Source organism: Stylophora pistillata, chromosome 2 (genome assembly GCF_964205215.1).
Source record: "Stylophora pistillata chromosome 2, jaStyPist1.2, whole genome shotgun sequence".
In the NCBI taxonomy this organism is placed as follows: domain Eukaryota; kingdom Metazoa; phylum Cnidaria; class Anthozoa; order Scleractinia; family Pocilloporidae; genus Stylophora; species Stylophora pistillata.
In genome coordinates, this window is record NC_142520.1 from 51,994,878 (window position 1) to 52,016,069 (window position 21,192).

General features: G+C 37.8%; 3 protein-coding genes across 3 annotated transcripts; 1 reads left to right on the forward strand and 2 right to left on the reverse strand.

Moving 5' to 3' along the window:
• Positions 1–2,285: 2,285 nt before the first annotated feature.
• On the reverse strand, positions 2,286–5,898 carry LOC148740251 (uncharacterized). The gene is made up of 2 exons (XM_088750634.1): positions 5,513–5,898; positions 2,286–2,510 (listed from the first exon to the last, which is right to left on the reverse strand). Exons 1-2 carry the CDS (start codon positions 5,804–5,806, stop codon positions 2,382–2,384), a joined length of 423 nt encoding a protein of 140 aa, XP_088606760.1. The 5' UTR covers positions 5,807–5,898; the 3' UTR covers positions 2,286–2,381.
• Positions 5,899–7,397: 1,499 nt separating this feature from the next.
• On the reverse strand, positions 7,398–8,763 carry LOC111341572 (uncharacterized). The gene has a single exon (XM_022948565.2). It carries the CDS (start codon positions 8,602–8,604, stop codon positions 7,765–7,767), a length of 840 nt encoding a protein of 279 aa, XP_022804300.2. The 5' UTR covers positions 8,605–8,763; the 3' UTR covers positions 7,398–7,764.
• A 5,033-nt stretch (positions 8,764–13,796) lies between these two features.
• LOC111341574 (potassium channel subfamily K member 9) lies at positions 13,797–16,763 on the forward strand. Its single transcript, XM_022948567.2, has 2 exons — positions 13,797–14,441; positions 14,988–16,763. The coding sequence occupies exons 1-2, from the start codon at positions 14,156–14,158 to the stop codon at positions 15,647–15,649; spliced, it is 948 nt and encodes a 315-aa protein (XP_022804302.1). The 5' UTR covers positions 13,797–14,155; the 3' UTR covers positions 15,650–16,763.
• Positions 16,764–21,192: the final 4,429 nt, after the last annotated feature.

Sequence of the window (21,192 nt, forward strand, 5' to 3'; positions counted from 1 at the left end):
CAATTAGTCAAGTTCTCACTTGTGGAATTCCGCAATCTTCCTAATTGCCTGTCTAATTCAGTTGCGCGTATGTATGCCGACGATACTCACCTGACCTTTGCCTGTAACAACATAGAAATGATCAATGATGTTATGAATCACGACCTATCCAATGTTAACACATGGCTCACTGCAAACAAATTGACTCTAAATTCATCTAAAACTGAATTCATGTTAATTGGATCGCGGCAAAGGATAGGTACCTACGATACTTCCCCTAAACTAATCATAGGTGGTGACATAATTAAACAAGTTAGTTCAGTCAAATCTCTGGGTGTGCTTATAGACGAAAACCTTTCATGGAATATGCACATTGAAAAAATAGAACTACGCTTGAGTCCGTTTTCAATGTCTTAGTTCAACCGTACTTTAATTACTGCAGCGAGGTCTGGGGGCATTGTAACAAGGGTCTTTCGAATAAGCTCCAAAAGTTGCAAAACCGGGCTGCCCGTATTCTGACCTTCTCCAGTTATGACACAAGCGCTGATCCTCTTTTTGTGCGACTTAACTGGAGACGGTTAGATACTCAGCGACAAATACAAGTGGCCACCATGGTCTATAAATCTATACATGGTCTTGCGCCCGACTATCTTGGTTCTCTTTTCACTAAATATGATCCTCCATATAATCTAAGGAACTCTGAAAACAAACTAGCTGTTCCATCGCCCCGCACCAATTTCCTGAAAAATAGCTTTAGCTATAACGGTGCGGTTATCTGGAATAGCTTGTCCCCTGAATTGCGGCAAGCAAAATCACTTCAATCCTTTCAAAATGGTTGTCGCAATTTCTTCGTCTGAATCGACAAAACGCACACGGCATCTATGTAAAGCAGAATTTCCTTATTTTTTTCTATTTCACTTTAAATTTTAGATCATGTTTACATAGATTAAAGTAGATTGTAATTGTAATAATAGATAGTAATAATATTATTATTTTATCTGATAGATTCACCGTGTCTAAATAAAAAATAAAGTTCAAAGTTCAAAGTTCACTTAGTCCTATTCCAAGCATGATTTTAAAAATGAAAAACTGACATTTTGATCAGCAGATAAAATTCATGAAAAGAAAATGATTCTCACAGATGATATTCAATCATTCCTTTAACTTCCAAGATGGGACTGTTAATCCACCCCTCTAGCTGTTACACATTTCCTTGTAAATTAGAAACAAGAATTTGGTGCTAGATAAAGATCAGTTCAACTATTTTCTACACTTTTTTGCGGGATAAGTTACATATTAATCACTTCTGGAAGTTTAGGGAATATAGCAATTAGAGAAAAATGGACTTTAAAACTTTAAGCTTTGATGAGATTCAATCCCATGTCTCCATCCTCACATTCTTTTACTAAAAATGTCCTAAACTGCATTTCACCTGCAAGGATTTTATTTCTGATATTTCTCTACTAGGCCATTCTACAGTTGTGCTGTACTTAGTAGTCAAGCCTTTGATTTGGAGTGATGCCGAATGTGATGACCTCTTTGTGATAGATTAGCATCTAGTTAGCACGATAACAAAGTAATTTATGTTTGAAAAGCAGTAATGTCTGTATCATGACAAGGTCACCCTTAGCCTCACTCCTGTTCAAAGGCTTGGCAACCAAGAACACAACTGTAAAATGGAGTATAATTATAAATTGTGCCATTTCCCCCAGAAACTTGCTTGAGTAGTATGACAGCATAGTTAGAAGTACACAATGTTCATATCGTTCCTTTCACTCTCCCCCTGTGATGTTTTATAATAATCAACATTTTAATCATAATTTTTATCATTAATATCCTTATCATCACCATAACTGTCCCAATTTTAGGAGTCTTTTGAGCAGAAATTAAATCTGTTGCTCTGATGCCGCACAATTTGATTTTAATAAAATAATAATTAATAATAAATAATTTAGCAATGGACATTCCACTGGGTGGCTCTTCTTGTCCACTGTTTCCAGATTGAATTGGAATTTGGAATGTTGGTGTCAAAGTCTTTTCATGGGGAAAAAATTCCTCTATTCGCTCCGACGAAGGGCTAACGCTCGAAACGTCAGCTTTTGTAATCATTACGGTGGCCAATTTACCATTTCAACTTTGTTGATATATCCAAATTATTTCATTACTCCCACCGACGCAGCCCCAAACAGTTTCTTTCGAAACTATCAGCCTTTATTCATTAGTAATATATATATGCACCAAACCAAAAGGTATCAAAAAAGAATTGAGGAAAAAGCTAGGATTGAAAATTGTCCAGACATCTCACAGATGTTACAAATTTTTTTTAATATAAACATAAAAGTGAATTTCTACTTTATACAAACAATTTTCTTAAAGAAAGGAAAACATTTCCAAAGCCCGAATCAATCTTGTTGAGTGCTGTCTTTGTATTTTTCTTCAAGCTCTCTCCAAGGATTCTCAACCATTGAATGCCTGTAATACGCTTCAATTCCTGGTGAGTCTTGGTCTTTTCGCTTGAAGCCTCCTCTTCCCTGTGAATGATTTTAAAAATGAACTGTGAATTCAATATAATAAACCAATAGAATGACAATAATTTTGGTTAATAAGTCAGAGTAATGTTGATTTAGCAGCTGACAAAAAATGTATTGTGTCAGGTGCAATGAAGCAAACTGCTGAGAAATCCTCAATTTAAGCTAAGCTTGTCTTGGAAGGGAAGAAAGTAATAGGACTGAGTGGAGTCCAATTTGGCCTCTAATCAGACAACTGCGCAACAGGACTCCAGTATTTCATCACAAGTATGATTACATACTAAATTGGACAACACAAAGTCTTATTACCAACTAATCATAAAAATTACAATTTCTGAGAAAAGAAGAATAGCCAAGCTAAGAAAGAAAGGGAAAAATTGCATTAAAAGTTGTGATTGGTTGATTTAAACAACAACTCTGATAGTTCATTGATAGTCTTTGATAGTCTATTGCCAATCACTTTGATAGTGATTGGCTTATTGAACTGTGCGATAACAAACTGCCCAATAACAAACTGTTCAATCAACAATAACTACTTCCAACAACAATCCTTCTACGGAGCACTCTCAATCAGATAATTATACTGCAAAATCAAATTTCACTACTAGGATCAAACCATAAACTGTTCCATAGTAAATGGTCACTATAAATATCTCGCACCACAAAAAATCTCTGAATTTCTTCCATTAAGCCCTTGAATAACACTTTGTTATCATATAAGGGGCAAAATTACTGAATTTTTGATTGGTCAAGACAGAGGGCATTTTTTCTTAATTTTTGTAATTGCACCTGGCAAAATTACTTGAAAATGATTGGCTGAAAATCGCTTAGCAACGGCTGCCAAGGTAAAGAAATTTCTATTTGTTTTGTAACAATGGCGTCCCATTTTGCGTGAGATCAGTAAGAAAACATTTTGCCCCTTATGTTATAAACAAGTTATCACATGGTTCCTCGTAAAATTAAGGATTAATATCACGTGTGTTTTTGGAAGTTGCAGAAATTGCCCTTGTCGCTGCGCGACTCGGGCAATTTCAGCAACTTCCGAAAACACACGTGATATTAATCCTTAATTTTACTCGGCCCCATGCAATTACCTATACTTATTACACGACTCGGGCAGTCAGAGGACCAATAACTAAAATCAACTGATCAAAATGCTCTATTGCTGGTCAATATTCTCTCAGTATTGGACCGGGCACTGTCCCGAATGGTCCCGAATGATACCGCACTTGTGTCCCTTTGAACTTCAGTCGTATAATAAATCTCTTATTAACCAAGCTTGCTCGGGACCGTACTGGAAGAATATCGGCCCTCGGTCCTTTTTGTACTGACCTCACTGCACTCAATCCGTACTGTCAAGACCTCCGGCTGATATTCTCTCAGTACGGCCCTCGCGCTTGGTTAATAAGATATATTTAGATAACAAGTAAGACTTTTTTTAATACATTTGGGTGCTAGTATGAAAATTCCCAGCCAGTTAGTGAGTATGGTTGCTGAAGTGTGTCAATATTCGATGTCGTGTGTGTACATTTGATGATTTAAAATACATGTGATTTTGTTCAATACATTCGATAAACTTGTAGCAAAATTCGCTAAATTCACCTTGATATTCATTCGATAATTCATGCAATATTCATTCAATAATTCATGCAATATTCATTTGATAATACATGCAATATTCATTCGATAATTCAAGCAATATTCATTTGATAATTCATGCAATATTCATTTGATAATACAAGCTATATTCATTCCATAATACATGCTATATTCATTTGATAATTCAAGCTACAGTCATTCGATATTATCACGTGCCCCGTAGCTACATGACAGCTTGCCCAAATCTACAGCACTGGTTGTCCTTCTTTCCATTTCAGTAAGTTGTTGCCAGCAGTATCGGTGAATCTCGCAAAAGCATTCGGGAAGCTCAAGAAACAAAGGCTGTCGTTCATTGTTAACAGTATCGGCCACGAAAATAATAACTGAAAGAGCCACTTCAACACCATTGAATACATTGGCTGCGATAGGATATGTTAGTTCTTCAGAATCTATCTCACATCTATCTGGTAAATTGAGCAGGCTAAGTGCCAATGACTCCCATTCAATTTGTTCCGCCATTTTAGACAACCAGTAGCCAAGCCTTCTATCCCAAATACGGAAGATAGGTCATGTGCATTAGCGAATGAACACTGCTTGAATTATCGAATGAATATTGCTTGAATTATCAAATGAATATTGCATGTATTATCGAATGAATATTGCTTGAATTAGTGAATGAATATTGCTTGAAATATCGAATGAATATCAAGGTGAATTTATTGAATTTTGCTTCAAGTTTATCGAATGTATTGAACAAAATCACATATGTTTTAAATCATCAAACGTACACACACGACATCGAATATTGACACACTTCGGCAACCATAGGTGAGAAGATAAATTAAGTCTAAATTAAGTCGCCACAGTTTAAAGTAAGATCTTAATTACACGGCCTCCATGAAAAGCAGAATTTTCTATTTATTTCTTTTATTTGAATTGTTGTTATCAAATTATTATTGTAGTTAGATAGATGGGATTCTAGAATAGAATTAACTAAATCAGCTGATGGAGAAACTATGTATAAATAAAGTTATCCTATCCTATCCTATAGAAGAATATCAATATAATGTAGCTTTATCAATTTAGTTGATGATGTCAATTAAACTATAATGCTGACCCTTTAAATTGTTATTTCTCTACAGTGGCCAATTCCCATTATCAAGTCTGTTGATAAAACCAAATTATCTTGTTATACCCCCCCCCCCCCCCCCACCTGACCCAATGCAGCAGCACTACAATTTCCTCTTTAGAAACTTACCCCTTAGATCTTGGAAGTGAAAAGGTCAATATTTCATACTTTTAATTTTGTGCTGCCATTTTTATCGTGATGGGTTATAAGTATTATTAATAATAATAATAATACAACATAATTTCACTTATAAAACTTTCAACTTATTTCAGTGTACCCTGTGGGGCCATCTCTGTTGACCAGAATATCCCATTGGTGGATAGCTTTGTCTTGGTCCACCTGCCTGAAAAGGTCTCGGCTGAAAACCTGGTCTCGGTCCTTGTGGACCGGGATTGTTCACAAACTGAGGCCTTTGTGATGAGGAAGGAAATGGCTGTCTTTGAGATGGATAAACTATTTGACCAGGCGGAAGAAAAGCCGGGTTCTCAAAGCGCGGTATAAGGTTGGGATGAGGTGTTCTCGCTCTTCCTTGGAAAGGCGAGAAGTTTGGACGTCGAGGACCACCATACATTTCAATTAAAATCGATTATTTACAATGGTTGTCTGTCATTTTGAACCCCTTGGTCCGCCATATTGAAGCTTAGTAGCCCTTCCTTATAAAGTGCCCAGTTCCTCTCCACCCAGATGATCTCGTCCTGGAAGGGCCAGTCTTAATCTTTGTTTTTTAACGCTCCCATTGGATCTCTGGTTTGAACTCCTCACAGGTTTGTAGCATTTTTTTGCAGGAGCACGGGCTGTAATTGCACTCATATTAGGGTATGGTCATATTTATGCGCTTGGATGCACACTAGCATAGTTGTTGACATCTGACCATTACCAGGCTAAGTTAGCAATCGTCATTCTTAATTCCTTTTTGTTTTTGTTTTTGCTCTTTATCAATTTCAGGCGAGCTAGGCAAGCCTAAGAAAAATGCGAAGAGCGAGAAACGAGCTTTCCAACGTGCGTGCGCCCGCTTCTATTCTCGCTTGCCTCCGATCTCCTCATTATAGAGAGATTTCGCATCTCGTTTACGTGAAATGTGAACGGTAAGAGTGACCACGTGGCCACGTTTTTCCCGCGTTTGCCTGTTGCACTTTGCCGTTACTACGTGAAAGTAACCTGTTTCGCGATTACCGTGTACGTAAGATTTTCTTCACTTTTTCTCTCACAGCATAGAAGTTACTTGCCGGAAAAAGGCCACCAAAACTATTCCTCGTACGTCATAAATGAGCGCATTCAAATCCACCTTGACGTGCAGGGGCGGATCCAGGAATTTTTTATCGGGGGGGGGTCCAAACTTTGGTTCAGAAGGGACTGTTGGACTCTTTTGAGGCAAATTACTTCTCCCCAACACCCCCACACCCCCTCCCACCAGTCGCGCCTTGCGCGTTATAATTCCTTGGCCGCTTACCGTTTACTTGGATTCATTAATTAAAAAAATCAGCCAGTTAAAAAGTGATATACGATCCTGTCAATGTAAGAATTTCATTCTCAAAGTTTAAGCGTCGGATCTGATAGGGGAGGTCCGGATCCCCCGGACCCTCCCCCTGGATCCACCACTGACGTGAGCTTACGCGAAGATAAAGCGGTAGGCCAGTTCAGGCTATTTTACTTGAAAAGTGAAAGGAAAAGCTGACGTTTGCTGTTTCACGTAAACGGGGTGCTAAATCCCTCGTATGGTAGTGGCAACTGTCGTCTAAGAAGCCAAGGGTTCTAACTTTAAGCCGAACCAACACCTTGGTCTTAATAAAATACTGAATTATTGGGATCAGGCGGACTAGCTTCAGGAGATGACATTCGCAAACAGATCTTCCTTGTAAAAGTGCCCAGTTCCCCATCCACTCCAGATGGTCTCCCCTCATCATGGAACAGTCTTAATCTTTGTTTTAGCACTCCCTTTCGATTTCTTGTTTTAACTCCCCACGGGGTTTGTCGGACTGTTACAGGCAAGGGCTGTAATTGCACTCTTACTAGGGTATGGTCATTTTCATAATCTTCTCAAAGAGCTAGCACGCAGGCTACCCCCAATCCAAAATATAGCAAGATGTTATTGTACGTATGTGATGATCGGCGGAGTAGATCTTTAAACGAAGTAAAAAGCTATGTGTGTTATGGGACGGATCGAAGAAGAAGAATAATTGTTATAATCTCTGCCTGTTTTCCTCCCGTAGATTCATTTAAATAATAATGTTGAAGTTCGAGTGCAGCCTAACGCTACTTTTAAAAGAAGCCTATAAAATTCCTGCTTCGACAGGATTCAAGTCCGAGGTTAGTTGTTACTTACGCACAGACAGGAACAGTCAAATATGAGCAATTTTTTTGTTTTACCCCTTACATGCATATTACCAGAAACAAAAACAAATTTAATCGGACGCGTGATCAATGAAACACTATTCTCATCATCGACATATGCAAGATCATATTATAAAAATAAAAGAGCATTTCTATGCTCCAAATTGTAAATATCATTTATAACGTCGAACCAAAGTTTCACTGCATCATTTTCACTGTGTTCTGAGAGAGTTCCAACAAAGCTGTAGCTGCATCCAATTCGCGGATATTTCTTTCCTTGATGAAAACGGCGCACCAGAACAAATCATATAATCTCCTCGCCGTGTCAAGTCCCATCGGGGAATCGTTAATCCCAAATTGCACAGCTGTTGTCGAGGCCAGGTTGAGGAGACCATGGGCAGCGATTATTTCTGATAAGCTGTACCGATTCAGAACTGGCTGCTTCCTCGCTGAACATTGATTGGCCGAGACAAATAGAGTACATGGTTTAACAAGACATTCCTTGACTCCCCAGCGGGAAATCTTGCTCTCTTTTACGACAGCTTTTAATCTTTCTCCAGACAAAATTTCTTCTGATTTTCGCTGTCTTTTAAGACCTGGCTCCAATAGTTCTGAATGACTTTCCCTATTTGAAATGTCCTTGCCATCAGAATCATGTGTAAGTTCGCCCATCATTTTTCGCTTCCGGTTCTGTTGCAGACCCTTGAGTTCAACACTATTCGCGTTTTCATCACAGGCGCGACCACCGTTACAGTTCAACTGAAAAAGTGGATGGCGGAATTTGTAAACCTTCGAGGGCCTTGAAGTGGGCACTCTCTGAAATCCAATTTTGTAAACCATGTCTGCAAAACTCGAGAAGTCTTTCAACCTCAACTCTTTCAAAACTCCCAGCAACACTTCTTTTTCAAAGAGCTTTGAACTCGTAATAAGCATAGTTGTTCCCTGGTTGCACCATCTGATACAGCGCCAGTACTTTCCTGAACTGATGGCATCGCGAAGAAGAGAAAACACTTTCTGAGACTGCGTCGCTTTCCTCATTGTTTCACGATTGTCTAATAATACACTGGATCTTCTTCTGACTGAGTTGTCTGACTGGGTTATATATGAGAAATTTGAGACTAACACAAACAAGATATCCTTTTTGTACGCAGAGCTCTCTCTGATAGCAGACAACCACGGTAGTTTTCGATTTTTTTTATTACCATGAGAACGGCTTTATGACGTTGTTTTACAAAGAAGCGCGTGCAGTTAATTTCTTGTGCGCGCCGTCAGTATTTCTCTGGTGCCAAACTGAGTTTAAAAAATATGCCGTTGGTTATGCGCCGGTTGGGATCAAAAGCGCATGCGTGAAAGATAGTTTTTCACTTGCAAGCTTCAAGAATAACTCGAAACACTTATGAAGAAACTTTCACAAGCGTTTCAATACTTTTCACATGCCTTTTGCATAAAAAGTTTCATACCCGTGGGAGAATTTCTTTATGAAATAGGGGTGGAAACCGAATGAATATTATTCCTACATTTTACGATCACACGAACCTGAGTACAAACAGATGTGGGTCTGAATAAAGCGTCCATGTCGGAAAATACTTCAATTCTTTATCTATGTGAGAAAATACTCCAATTCTCCAGAAGTTATGACCATTTTAAGTCTCAAAATCAGTCACACCAAGTTAGTTTGTAAGGAAGTCTTACTTCAGTTTGACCTCACCCATGCAGTTTTAATTACTTTAAAATATCTTCTGTCACTAATTCGCATCAGAAAACCATTTACACATCTGAGAGCGTCCCTGAGTTCAAGGTGGGAAGAAGTTGAGAAACATATCATTCACTTTGCTTTGTCTTCTAACTGGACTGAGACATAATTGCTGCTGGACTGTGCACGTGCCTTTTCAATGTCAAGAGTTTACACGACTTCATCTCACAGTATTTCATAAGGAAGAAATCGGACCAGTCTTCAACATCTCTGAGTAAACGTTGTTTTCTTTCGTCGGGTAGATCCGTTCACTGGCGTACGAAAACAGGCTGCGGCTTTTACGTCGAATACTGTATGATACGATCATTGGTGGAGAGTGCTTTAAGATATGCAAGTTATCAGTTCATACATTGAAAAAATTTGGATATATCAACAAAGTTGAAATGGTAAATTGGCCACCGTAATGATTACAAAAGCTGACGTTTCGAGCGTTAGCCCTTCGTCGCTCCGACGAAGGGCTAACCCTCGAAACGTCAGCTTTTGTAATCATTACGGTGGACAATTTACCATTTCAACTTTGTTGATAGATCCAAATTATTTCGTTACTCCCACCGACGCAGCCCCAAACAGTTTCCGTTCGAAACTATCAGCCTTCATACATTGAAAAATCGAGAAGCTTATCTGCTAAACGACTTCTCCTCACAGTATTTTATAAAGAAGAATTGGCTAGTCTTAAATATCATCTGAGTAAACGTTGTTTTCTTTTAATTTGTCAGATAGATCCGTTCAGTGGCGCACGAAAACAAGGCACGGCTTTTCCGTCGAATACTGCATGATACAATTACTAGCGCAGAGTGCTTTAAATATACAAGTTATCAGTTCATAAGCCATATATCAACTTTACAATGAAAAGTCAGAGAAACTTTTCTGCTAAACTCGTCTCTCTCACATCTCTGTTGAGTAGAGGTTTTTTTTTTCTTAAAGAGATACGTTCCGTGGCGTGCAGAAACAAACCATGGCTTTTACGTGGAACACTGTATGATACGATCACTGGTGCGGAGTGCTGTGACAGCAGTACAAAGATGATAATATTTTGTTCATTCATTTTCAACAAAGAATACTTTAACAATATTCAATTATTTTATTGCTTTAAAATATAAGAATTTTCATTTTATAAACCATACATATTAATAATAATAATAATTTACATTTATATAGCGCAGACCTCTATATGAATATATTCAGTCGCGCTTCACAATATCGTAAGATAAAATTATAGCAAAAGTAACTAAAATACGGCAAGATACTAAGATACGGTGCCACGGCAAGAGTAGCTCTACTTGACTTCCGTAAGGCTTTTGACCTTATCGACCATAGTGTTCTCGTTCAAAAACTAGCAACATATGATATTCCGAGTCAAACCAAAAGCTGGATTGTTGACTTTTTGATGGACCGGAAACAAAGAGTTAAACTTGCTCAAGATTGTCACTCAGAATGGCGCTCTGTACCATCCGGCGTCCCCCAGGGAACAAAATTAGTTCCCTGGTTATTTCTCATCATGATTAACGATTTGGACACCTCAGCTGAGTTGTGGAAATACGTGGACGACACATGTTGTTCCGAAATAGTTACTACGGGCAGTGAGAGCAAACTCCAAGAAGCTGTGGACGACCTTTCAAGACAAGCGAGTATCGATGGATTCCAACTGAATGAGGCCAAGTGCAAAGAACTACGAATTGGATTCTCTAACAGCAACTATGATTTTGAACCCCTAGTCCTAAATGGCAAACCCCTTGAATTTGTCACCAGTGCCAAATTGTTAGGCGTGACCATTAGCCACGTTTTAAAGTGGAACATGCACACCTCTGAACTAAGTAGAAAATGTTCCTCTCGTCTCTACTTTTTGAGACAACTAAAGAGATCCGGAGTTGTACCAAGCGAACTTGTGCAATTCTATGTGACATGTATTAGGCCCGTCTTGGAATACGCAAGTCCTGTATTCCACCGTTCTCTACCAAACTACATCAACGAAGATTTGGAACGGATCCAAAGAAGAGCACTCAGAATCATCTATCCTGAGCTGCCATATAGTGTAGCACTAGAAACAGCTGGCCTACCGAAACTTCACGAGTGGAGGGAAAAAATTTCAACCAGTCTGTTTGACGAGATAGTCCGTAACCCCACCCATAGACTCCACAGCCTTCTCCCCCAAAGGAAGAATTGTAGATACGCATTGAGGCGCAAAAGTGATTTCACTCTCCCCATATGCAAAACCGAGCGCTTGAAGAACAGTTTTATTTTTAGCCATATTTATAAGATGTAGATAATTCTCCTTCTTTCTTAACGACGAAGTTGTAATATTTTATCCCTCCTTTTTTATCATCTGTATTTGTAAATATTCCGTAATTCAGCCTATGGCTGCAAGGTGTTTATGATAAAGTATCTATCTATCTTTAACAACCTACTGGAACCTACGAGTCCACAGTGCACTCAAAGAGAACAATAGCCTAGGTAAGTGAATAAAAAATATGAATAAAAATAAAATTCTATTTGAAAACTAGATTAAAAAAGTGAGTTTTGATAGCAGTCTTGAAAGTGTCCAGTGTCTTTATGTTACGAATTGTCGAAGGTAATGCATTCCAAAGATGAGGTGCAGCTGATTGGAAGGCACGGTCACCAAGGGTTGGACGGGTCCTGGTGCTTAATATTTCGAGTAATTATAAAGACTCGTTTGACCTAAGAGAGTACCTGGATCGCTTTTTGATGCCAAGTAAATCAGTCAAATAGTTAGGGGCTAGACCATATAAACAGTTAAATGTCAAAAGGAGAATCTTAAACTTTATACGGTAACTAATCGGGCGTCAATGAAGGTGGAAAAGTAATGGTGTAACATGGCAGTATTTTGGTGATCCAAAATACATTGAAAAGTCAGAGAAATTCACCTGCTAAACTCTTCATGTAGAGTTTTAATATGAGCTCACGAGTTATGAAATTACATTTTTCTAAGGGCCAAAATACTTTAATCAAGTTCCCAAGCGAGTGGACAGGAAGTCTCCCACCGTAATCTAACTGTTCACGGTCTGTCGATGCCAGAGTGACGATTTTCAGGAATTGAATTGGTGTGATATAACTTGAGGGGATCTAGACAAAATCGAGGGCTCAGTAAGTTTGCTGGAAAACGTATATGGAAAACGACCGGCTGAAAACTATAGTCTCTCCGTGTCCAATTTAATTTGGCCCTGTCACTCCTCAATGATTGAAATGTAAATTCTCCTTGTAATTCTCTACATCGCCTAGCAGACAAGTGATAAGAATAAGGAAATATATCAATCAGAAAATCCCAGTTCTTTTCTTTTTCTTCAGAAAATGTTTTGCCCGCTAAATCAGAATAAATAATTAACCCTATTTCAAACTGCACAGTTTAAAATTCGCCTAATCCTTCGTCTCAGACGATTCTGCGTTATAATTAATTTAAAGATGATTTGGCGTTCTGACCAAAAACACCAAAAAAGGGCAAGAAAAATGCATACCTATTACCTTATTGTGACATTTCACGCAAATTGTTGTAAATCGTCCAATTTATTCTATCAAAATAACATCTTACCCAATTATTTTCCTCGGTGCTGAAAGTGCTAATAAGATAACGAACATTTTCGTGCTGAAAAAGTTCGAATGTTCCAGGTCCGACGCAAGTCTTTACTTACTGCCTTTAAAATTGCAAGTAACAATTAAAAAAATAATAAAGACAGAAGTGGAACTGATTAATTCTTTAATTCCATACCGGCGCCTAAGGCTTGTAAAGAAAACCTGTTGACTGGTGTGTATACAAATTCGCCTTTTTCAATAAAGTATTGATTGATAAAAGGCAATAATGTTTTTGCATATCAGGTGGCGCAAAGAAAGAAAGGTAATAGTGTGTTAGAAAATCTATGAAGGAGAAATTACAGAGAAAAACAAAAAAACCAAAATAATAGTTGACGATTCTCTGCGTGAAAAACCCAAACTTGGATCACCTTGCGAGAAATTTAAATTGTCTCAACCACATCGGCACGTAGTGCGTTTTATTAATTACACTTGCAAACCTGTGTGATCCTAAATTTCAAAATAAAAATGAAAAACAACTTTTAAGCTACTTGCAATTTTCATGTTAACTGGATGGTTTCTTTACTAATGAGCAAAGCTATAACATGCAAAAAAAGGGCTATAGAATTGTCAGGTTTCTACATGATAATTGTTATGATTATTAGGTTAAAATAGCGCAGCTCTCTGCTTCTTTGAAAAGCTTCGGTAAAACTATAAAATTTCAATATCTCTTAGAAAAAAACTGTGGTTAACGAGTTAAGCTGCCTCCAAATAATTCGTTTTATGACTAAATCGTCGAATTAAAACCGACTCAAAACAAGTTGGATTCCATGGCAACACATGTCACCGTCACAAATGCGGGCCATACTGAATTAATTTACGCTCATAGTGTTTTTGAAACCAGCTCCGCTTGACGCACGCACTTCCAACAGCGACAAGCGACCAGTGAGTTATTGGCAGAGGACCTCGCTTTTATATTTCACATTGGAAACTTGGTTCAAACCTAATTGTGCTCAGAAGAGCAAAACTAATGACAGCGCATTCAACGGAATAGGCGTGGTTTGGGCTGGTTGACACGGAGTTCGTATCCACCAGGCGCTTTAGTGACCCTCTCCTCACATTCGTAATTGCTTCAAATTAGTTCTTAAGGATAACCAATCACAGGACACTCAGTGCAACAATGTGCAAGGCTTTTGGGTACAAACATTAGACTTACAAAAAAAAAAAAAAAAGAAGATCGCTGGCAAAATTACGCGCCAAACGAAGTGATTTCTGCGGCTGACAGATATGACGAGTGCATGAAGCGACAACGCGATGAAAACGCAAAACCTTCGGACGATACTGTTAACGATATGTTGTGTATCTTATCTCTTGGTCGGCGCGGCAATTTTCAGCGCTTTAGAATACAACGAAGACCAAGAGATGCGAAAGAATATGACAATTCTTCACAATACATTAACAAAGAAATACAACATCAGCGACGAAGACATCAAGAAATGGCTCCAATATCTCGATAGCAAAGCAAACATCGACGCGGATTTATATCAATGGAGTTTCGCCGGCTCAGTTTATTTCGCCACCACTGTAATAACAACGATAGGTAAGGTTTAACGAGCGCCGGACGCGAAAAAATTAGCTTGATTGAATCCAATGCGCAAGAGCTTGGCAACAATTAATACTGCGGTATGAGAGAAAGTACCTCAAGAAGCGCTGAAGTAGATGGGGGCCAACACCTGCACTAGAAGCCGTTATCGTCCTTTATCAAAGCGAGCGGGTAGTACCCAAAAGCAATAAGTCGGGCTAAATGTCTAGCAAAGACGAACGATAGCCCTAACTATGCACGCTAGACTTAAAGGTTGGCGATCAATTGTAACAACACCGAGCGACACTTATGTATATCGAAACATGCTTCCTCTTGCCATTTCCGTGCAATAATGTTTAACTGCGATAAAAATTACAGGGAAATTTCCTCTTTGCGATTATAAACAAATTCTCGTGAGGTTTAATCAGCGCTTGTCGCAAGCGGTTTAACTCGGGAACATACAAACCTCTACACCCACACACAGCATTGTTGTACAAGAACACAAAGTTGTACAATATAAATTCACACAGATATGAAAGTGAAGCTTTTCTCTTTGTTCCACAGGTTATGGACACACGGTGCCTAAGACGGACCGGGGAAAAATATTTTGTATGATTTATGCAGCGGTGGGAATTCCTCTCGCGCTGACGATGTTTCAGTCAATTGGCGAGCGTTTGAACACGTTTTTAGCGCATATGTTTCGACGAGTGAAGAAAAAGCTGGGTATGAAGAACACTGAGGTTTCAAATACAGCGAATATGGTAGTTTTATTTGGTTTGTTCGCAATGATGGTGACCGTTTCCCTTGGAGCATTTATATTCCGTTACTACGAGAAATGGACATATTTTAAATCGCTTTACTATTGTTTTATAACTGTAACAACAATAGGGTTCGGCGACTATGTTGCTCTCCAAGACAGCCGAGAGACGCGCTTTGATCATACATACGTGGGTATCTCCCTTCTTTTCATTTTCTTTGGGCTGACAATTGTAGGATCCGTAATGAATCAGTTGGCATTGAGGCTGTTGACGGCAAGTCAAACTAAAGAAACAGACCAACTTATGGTGGAAGGGCCGTGTTTGTGCGATAAGTGCAGTCGCCGGGAATCTATCGACATTTTTAATCTCTATCCGAGCGACTTATCGACCACACTACTAAAAAACTTCGAGGAAGAAATCGCTTTTACAACGTACAAAGGCCTTCATAGGAAACGCGCCTCAATTTAACTAAAATCTTCGTGTGTTTCATCCCACACAAGCGGTAACTTTAAATCAAGCCGCTCGTTTTATTAATCAAACTGGTAAGAAAAACTTTCATCATATAGAATATTTTTCGACTATGTAAATTATAGAACTCATTTCTTAGTTTGGTCTACGAAACACCGCTTGTTTTATTAGTTATCGATTTGCGTCGCGGGCGAGTTAAAATAGAATAAGCGTTTGTTCACTGACAAGCTCGCTAGTTCGGCGTCGGAAAGCCATGTTAGAGCCGTTTGCAAGATAAACGAGTATGGACGCCAAAACAGTGAAGATTTTAATTGGCTGTGTACTTTGTCGTTTAAAATGCATTTTTCGCAAAGTAGCTTTCTCTTAGCCTAAAACATAGGCTAATCATTTGAAAGGCTATGGCTTGCAAAGATAAGGTTCTGAATGATTTTACAAAGTAAAATTCAATCAAACAAAGTGATTCTGGTCGGTGATAGCAAAATCTACCACCTGTTACCGCGCCATGAAAGTTTAATTAATCAAATCATTTGAATGCGGCAGATTTATCATAGCCAAAACGTAAAATTTGTGTACAAGAACTCTAGCAAAAACTTTACGGTAAAAATAACGGCTTTCTACGTTACCTCCAATGAGCCTAGATCGCGAAATTGCGATAGGGGGAGGTCAAAAAGGTTTTTAAATAAAGTCAAATTTGTCGAGAAACGCCCGATGGTAACAAAATCGAGAGTTCTTGATGTGAATATTTTATGACACGGGTTTTTCACATAAATCAGTTCTCCAACGAACAGAAAGGGAATTTTGTATCAATTTGTACAAGGAATGAAATATTTGCTGCTCCAATTTCATAACCAAAACCTTGAACTACTCGACGTGATTCTACATTTGCTAGTGTATATATAAAATTACCCTCCAATCGATGTTTGTAAAATATATTTTTTATAGTACACCAGAAATATGCTAGAGTGTTTTGACACTGTAATCGAGATGCAAATATTTCGTCCACGGATGCGTTTCTTCAGTACGTAGCGAATCTTCTAAAATAAATTGCACACATGTATTTAAAGCGAACTTTAGAGCGGAAAAAAGTGAAATTAAAACTTTCTACAAAACAAAGGATATTGTAGATTTTGTCTTCATTTTTTTGTTTTTTTGTTATCATTCGTCGGAGGTGTAGAAAGTGTAAATAGGCAGAGGTCCTGCTATGCCATTGAAATCATACGCGGCCAAATCAGCCTGTTTTGAAATTTAACATCCTCGTTATTTTATTTAAAACTCCCAAATCCAAACGAGACATACGAAACGGTTGCCACATGTCTTAAACAAAGGCAAGTTTCGAATTAATCGCGCACATATCGCCAACACACGGGAAAATTCTGAATACTCACAATTCCGTCGACAAAAACCCTACAGGAAGCTGGGAGTATCTTCTAAAAATATTCAATAAGACATGATAAAAGGCACGTTTTTTTTGAAGCTTCAATTTACAAGAAGTGTTTTCATTTTACTTGGGAGAACGCCCAAGATTTGTAAATAAGAGAGAAGTACGTGGATATCAGCAATGAAAACTCGAGAATATTTCTGTCCCTTGTAAACAGCCTTTTAAGACGGTCCACCGCTCTAATGAAAAACGTTAATTACACGCGTTTTTCAGCGTTCACCACGTCGCTGTGGCAACTGGCATAAAATGTGTCGCATCAGAGAAAGGTGAAAAAAAAACCTATCTACTTCTCGCAAACGCAAAACAATACACTATGAATTTTTCTGTTAAGAAGGCTAAGATCTTCGAAATTTAACTCATTTGGTGAAGAAATATGCTGAAAAGTTTGATTTTAACTGCAAAGCTGATTTGACCTTTCAAAATTTTATACAAATTCAATTCTAGAAAAGCGAACGTAAACATTTCTCAATGTTTGGCCTTAGCAAAGAAACAAATGCAATCAATAGGTGCATATTTTCATTGGAAAATATGTTGAGAAGAACGAGGCGACATGCTTTTCGTGAGATCTAGTCAACTGAAACATTGTTAAAATTGTATTTACAACAAATTTTTCTTCTTCATGCTGACCGCCAACTCTTAATTTTCCACCTAGACGTCTTCCTATTTTGTCGAATGTTTTAGTGCGCTTTATTCTTGGCTATGTTATTTACTATTTTCGAACATCAATTATTCATAGTTCTATTTGGAAGACCTCACCTTTTCAAATGAGAGACAAACAAAGTACATTTGAGAGACTACTTTACATTTCACATGTAACGCTCGCTTGCGTTCGCGAACTTCCGTTTCACACGCAAAACTGAGGGATTTCTTTAAAGTAGTGCGTTTTGCAAAGCGAATTTCAATTTAGGCGTAATATACCGAGAGAGAGTCGCAAACTAAAAACAACACAAATCATCTTGGTTCTGGTTTCGCCAAAATTACAAAACGCAAAAAAACGACAACAAAACTCAAGACTTCCTGGGCTTTTTCATGAAAATTGGCACAAAATGAAAGAAAAAAACAAAATGGAAAGAAAACGCCACTTTGGTTTGAGTTTCTTTTACCGAGTTACAACATCTGGAAATGGAGAGCTACAACAGTAAATATAGTCCATGCTCCGCAGGTTTTCAAATCCTGCTCAGTACAAACTCTATCCCTATTAATTACTGCTCAGCCCTGTATTTATTTACACAACTTTTAATTCCGGCTCATTAGCCAAGACCCGTTGGTATTTTTCGGATGACAGAAAAATGCCGAATACTGCCACCTGATTGATTGATGACTGATTCATCAGCTGTACTGCTGTCTATCGGTACAAGATGACTCCATTCACTTAGCCAATTTTTGTTCAGCTCCCACAGCGAATAAAATTCAATATTATTTTAAATTTTCACCATCGGAAACTCAAAGAAAAAGCAACTAAATGCGTCAGCAATATTTTTTTTGTTTCTGAAAGACAATTATCGTGGTTTTCCTAATTCAGCTTTTGTTACGTTCCTGAATGCGAAGTTTCAACTTCACACGCGTACGTAAGTATTTGATAATTTCAGCTCTGACTCACGAGGGGGCAGAATAATTTCATGTCAACCATTCTGACAAGTGGTTTGGCGAGTAGCCCTGCTGGCGCGCAGAAGATTTTGATAAATTACGTTCACAAAAGTTTGGAACTTGTAATTAAACAAAATGTAAATGTACTTTGTATAATTAAGCGTGACAGCTGTGAGGTTTGACCAGCATGCACGACATGTTTTGATGGGTTTTTTTTAGAGAAATACACAAAAACGCAAAAAAGAAATCCGCACACGAAGGGTACAAAAGATTGTCCAAACCAAAGACAATTTTCAAGAAAATAAAAAAAATATGTATTTATATTCCGTGCCTTCGGTTGAGGTCATCAATTCGAATGAGTCTTAATAGAGTTATAGTTACGCCAGGCAAGAAAAACAGCTAATGCTTTACAAAAAAAAAAAAATTCTAAAACAAAAAAAAATTCTAAAAAAAAAAAACAAGCATTTAACATTTGTGAAGAACGAAGTGCTGGTAACCGTCTAGCGCGAGGTTAGTTTACCATGATGCACGTTTCTTACACGCAACGTTTGGGATAACATTAAAATTAACTTAAAAAAGTCCTCGAAAAATTTCAAATTTGCCTGTTTAACCTTCGTTTAAGTGCATTACGGAAGGGAAAAAGAGGTAACCGTCACATGTTTGGATCGCTCGCTTTTCGCAATTTTCTTTATAAATGACTCAGTTTTGGCGTACTGGTTGAGACCTTTCTTCTGGGGCGAACTTAAAAATATTGCGTGTTTATCAATTGCAGGCGACAAAAATTTAGAAGTTCTGGTTTTTCGTCGTTTTTGATGTCCTTTCTTATTAAAACCCTTTTAGTAACCAAATTGGAAAATAATTTATTCACTAGCGACACGGAAAGTAATAAATTTCACCGTCAGAACCCATTACAGTTCATAATAAGGGAAACCATTTGTAAAAATTGCAAGAAAAAAAAAAAAAAAACCATCAAAGTTCGATAAACCAGACAGAAAAAGTCACGCGATCATAAAAGCGTCGTCTTACTTCTTAATCTCGATTAATTGTAGAAAACTTTGGAAAAGAATTTTCAAAAATAACCAGACGGTCCAGTAACCTCTCAACTCCCATGAGTGACCAAGACAGAATTTCTCCTAACAATATCAATACAATATCAAGCAGAAAAGTGATGAGAATAAAGAAAAATATCAATTAGGGGATCCTCAAACGATCCAATATCAAATTATCCAAACTAACATGATAAAAACTGTTGGCAAACAATGAGAAGAGTCCCTAAGTAGATCCTGGGAGCGAAAGGGTCAAGGTAACACTGACGCCATGCTCTGCAAATTGGGTTTGTTTTTGGTGGAGAACTAAGTCCAATTAAGCGATTTTCTGAGGCAATTAAAATAGTGTTTTCCTGATATGCCGAAAGCGTCAAAGATTAGCTGGTTACAACCCATAAGTCTAGGATAATCAATGTTTTATTCATCACGTTATCGTTTTGGAAGAAGTTCGTTTTGTACTAAGATTCAATTTATTCAAAAATATTTTACTGACACGAACGTGGAACAAAAGGAAAAGTTAGGAGTTTTACATCAAGATAACACTCTTCGGATGTAAAAATGTAGATCCTCTCATCACGTTTTGGCTGGGTGATGTAGCAACATTGTAAAGAGAATTTAAATGTCAATCACCTCTGGAAATTATATAGCCGCTTGCAGAACTTGATGTGACTTGAATTGAGGAAAATTACGAGTAAATACAACAGAATAAAACAAGGCTCACTTTGCAAGAGAAATTCAAGATTCTGTTCACAATGAATTTCCTTTCTACCTGACTCAAAACGCAACCACTGATGCAGCGATGAAAATACACGGCAAGCTCAATAGAAAGTAGAGGACAAATGTAAGCAATGTCAACAGTTTGGTTTAAGAGAGATGGCAAAATACGCCACAACATTTTTACTAACAGAAGATTTACATAGCAATTGAAAGAAATTTGTTTTCTTCTTTCTGGAAATTAGACTGTGTAAAAGCCCTGGAGCTATGAAACAGTTGTAAACATTCGATCTCACCTGAAATACATTTTGAGTTTCCAGCACTTTAAACAGCACAAAATAATTGATGAATCGTTTTGTCTAGTTTCTTAGGCTGGAAACGGAATCAACGATAAGTAATTTCACTCGTAGATATACAATTACATTTTTCTCTACAAATTTTCGCGAGAACCGAGAAAGTAATCTAAAAACATGGTAACAAAATGATCTTAAGTTTCAACCTAATTTTTTTTTGTCGTGTTAAGTTTCTTCAAGTTGCTTTCCCACAATACTAGGCATGACTGGACAGATCTGACTGATACATGTAATTTGAAATCATTAACAGTTTTTGATACTATTTTCGATGAAAAACGCCCGCTAAAAAGTTGAGAAACCACAACGTGAAAGGTTACAAATTAAGTTGAGTTCCTACTGGTAATAGACAGAAGTAAATAATAAGAACTCCTCCAAATCGAATTTGGTACGGGAACTTCGAGAGAA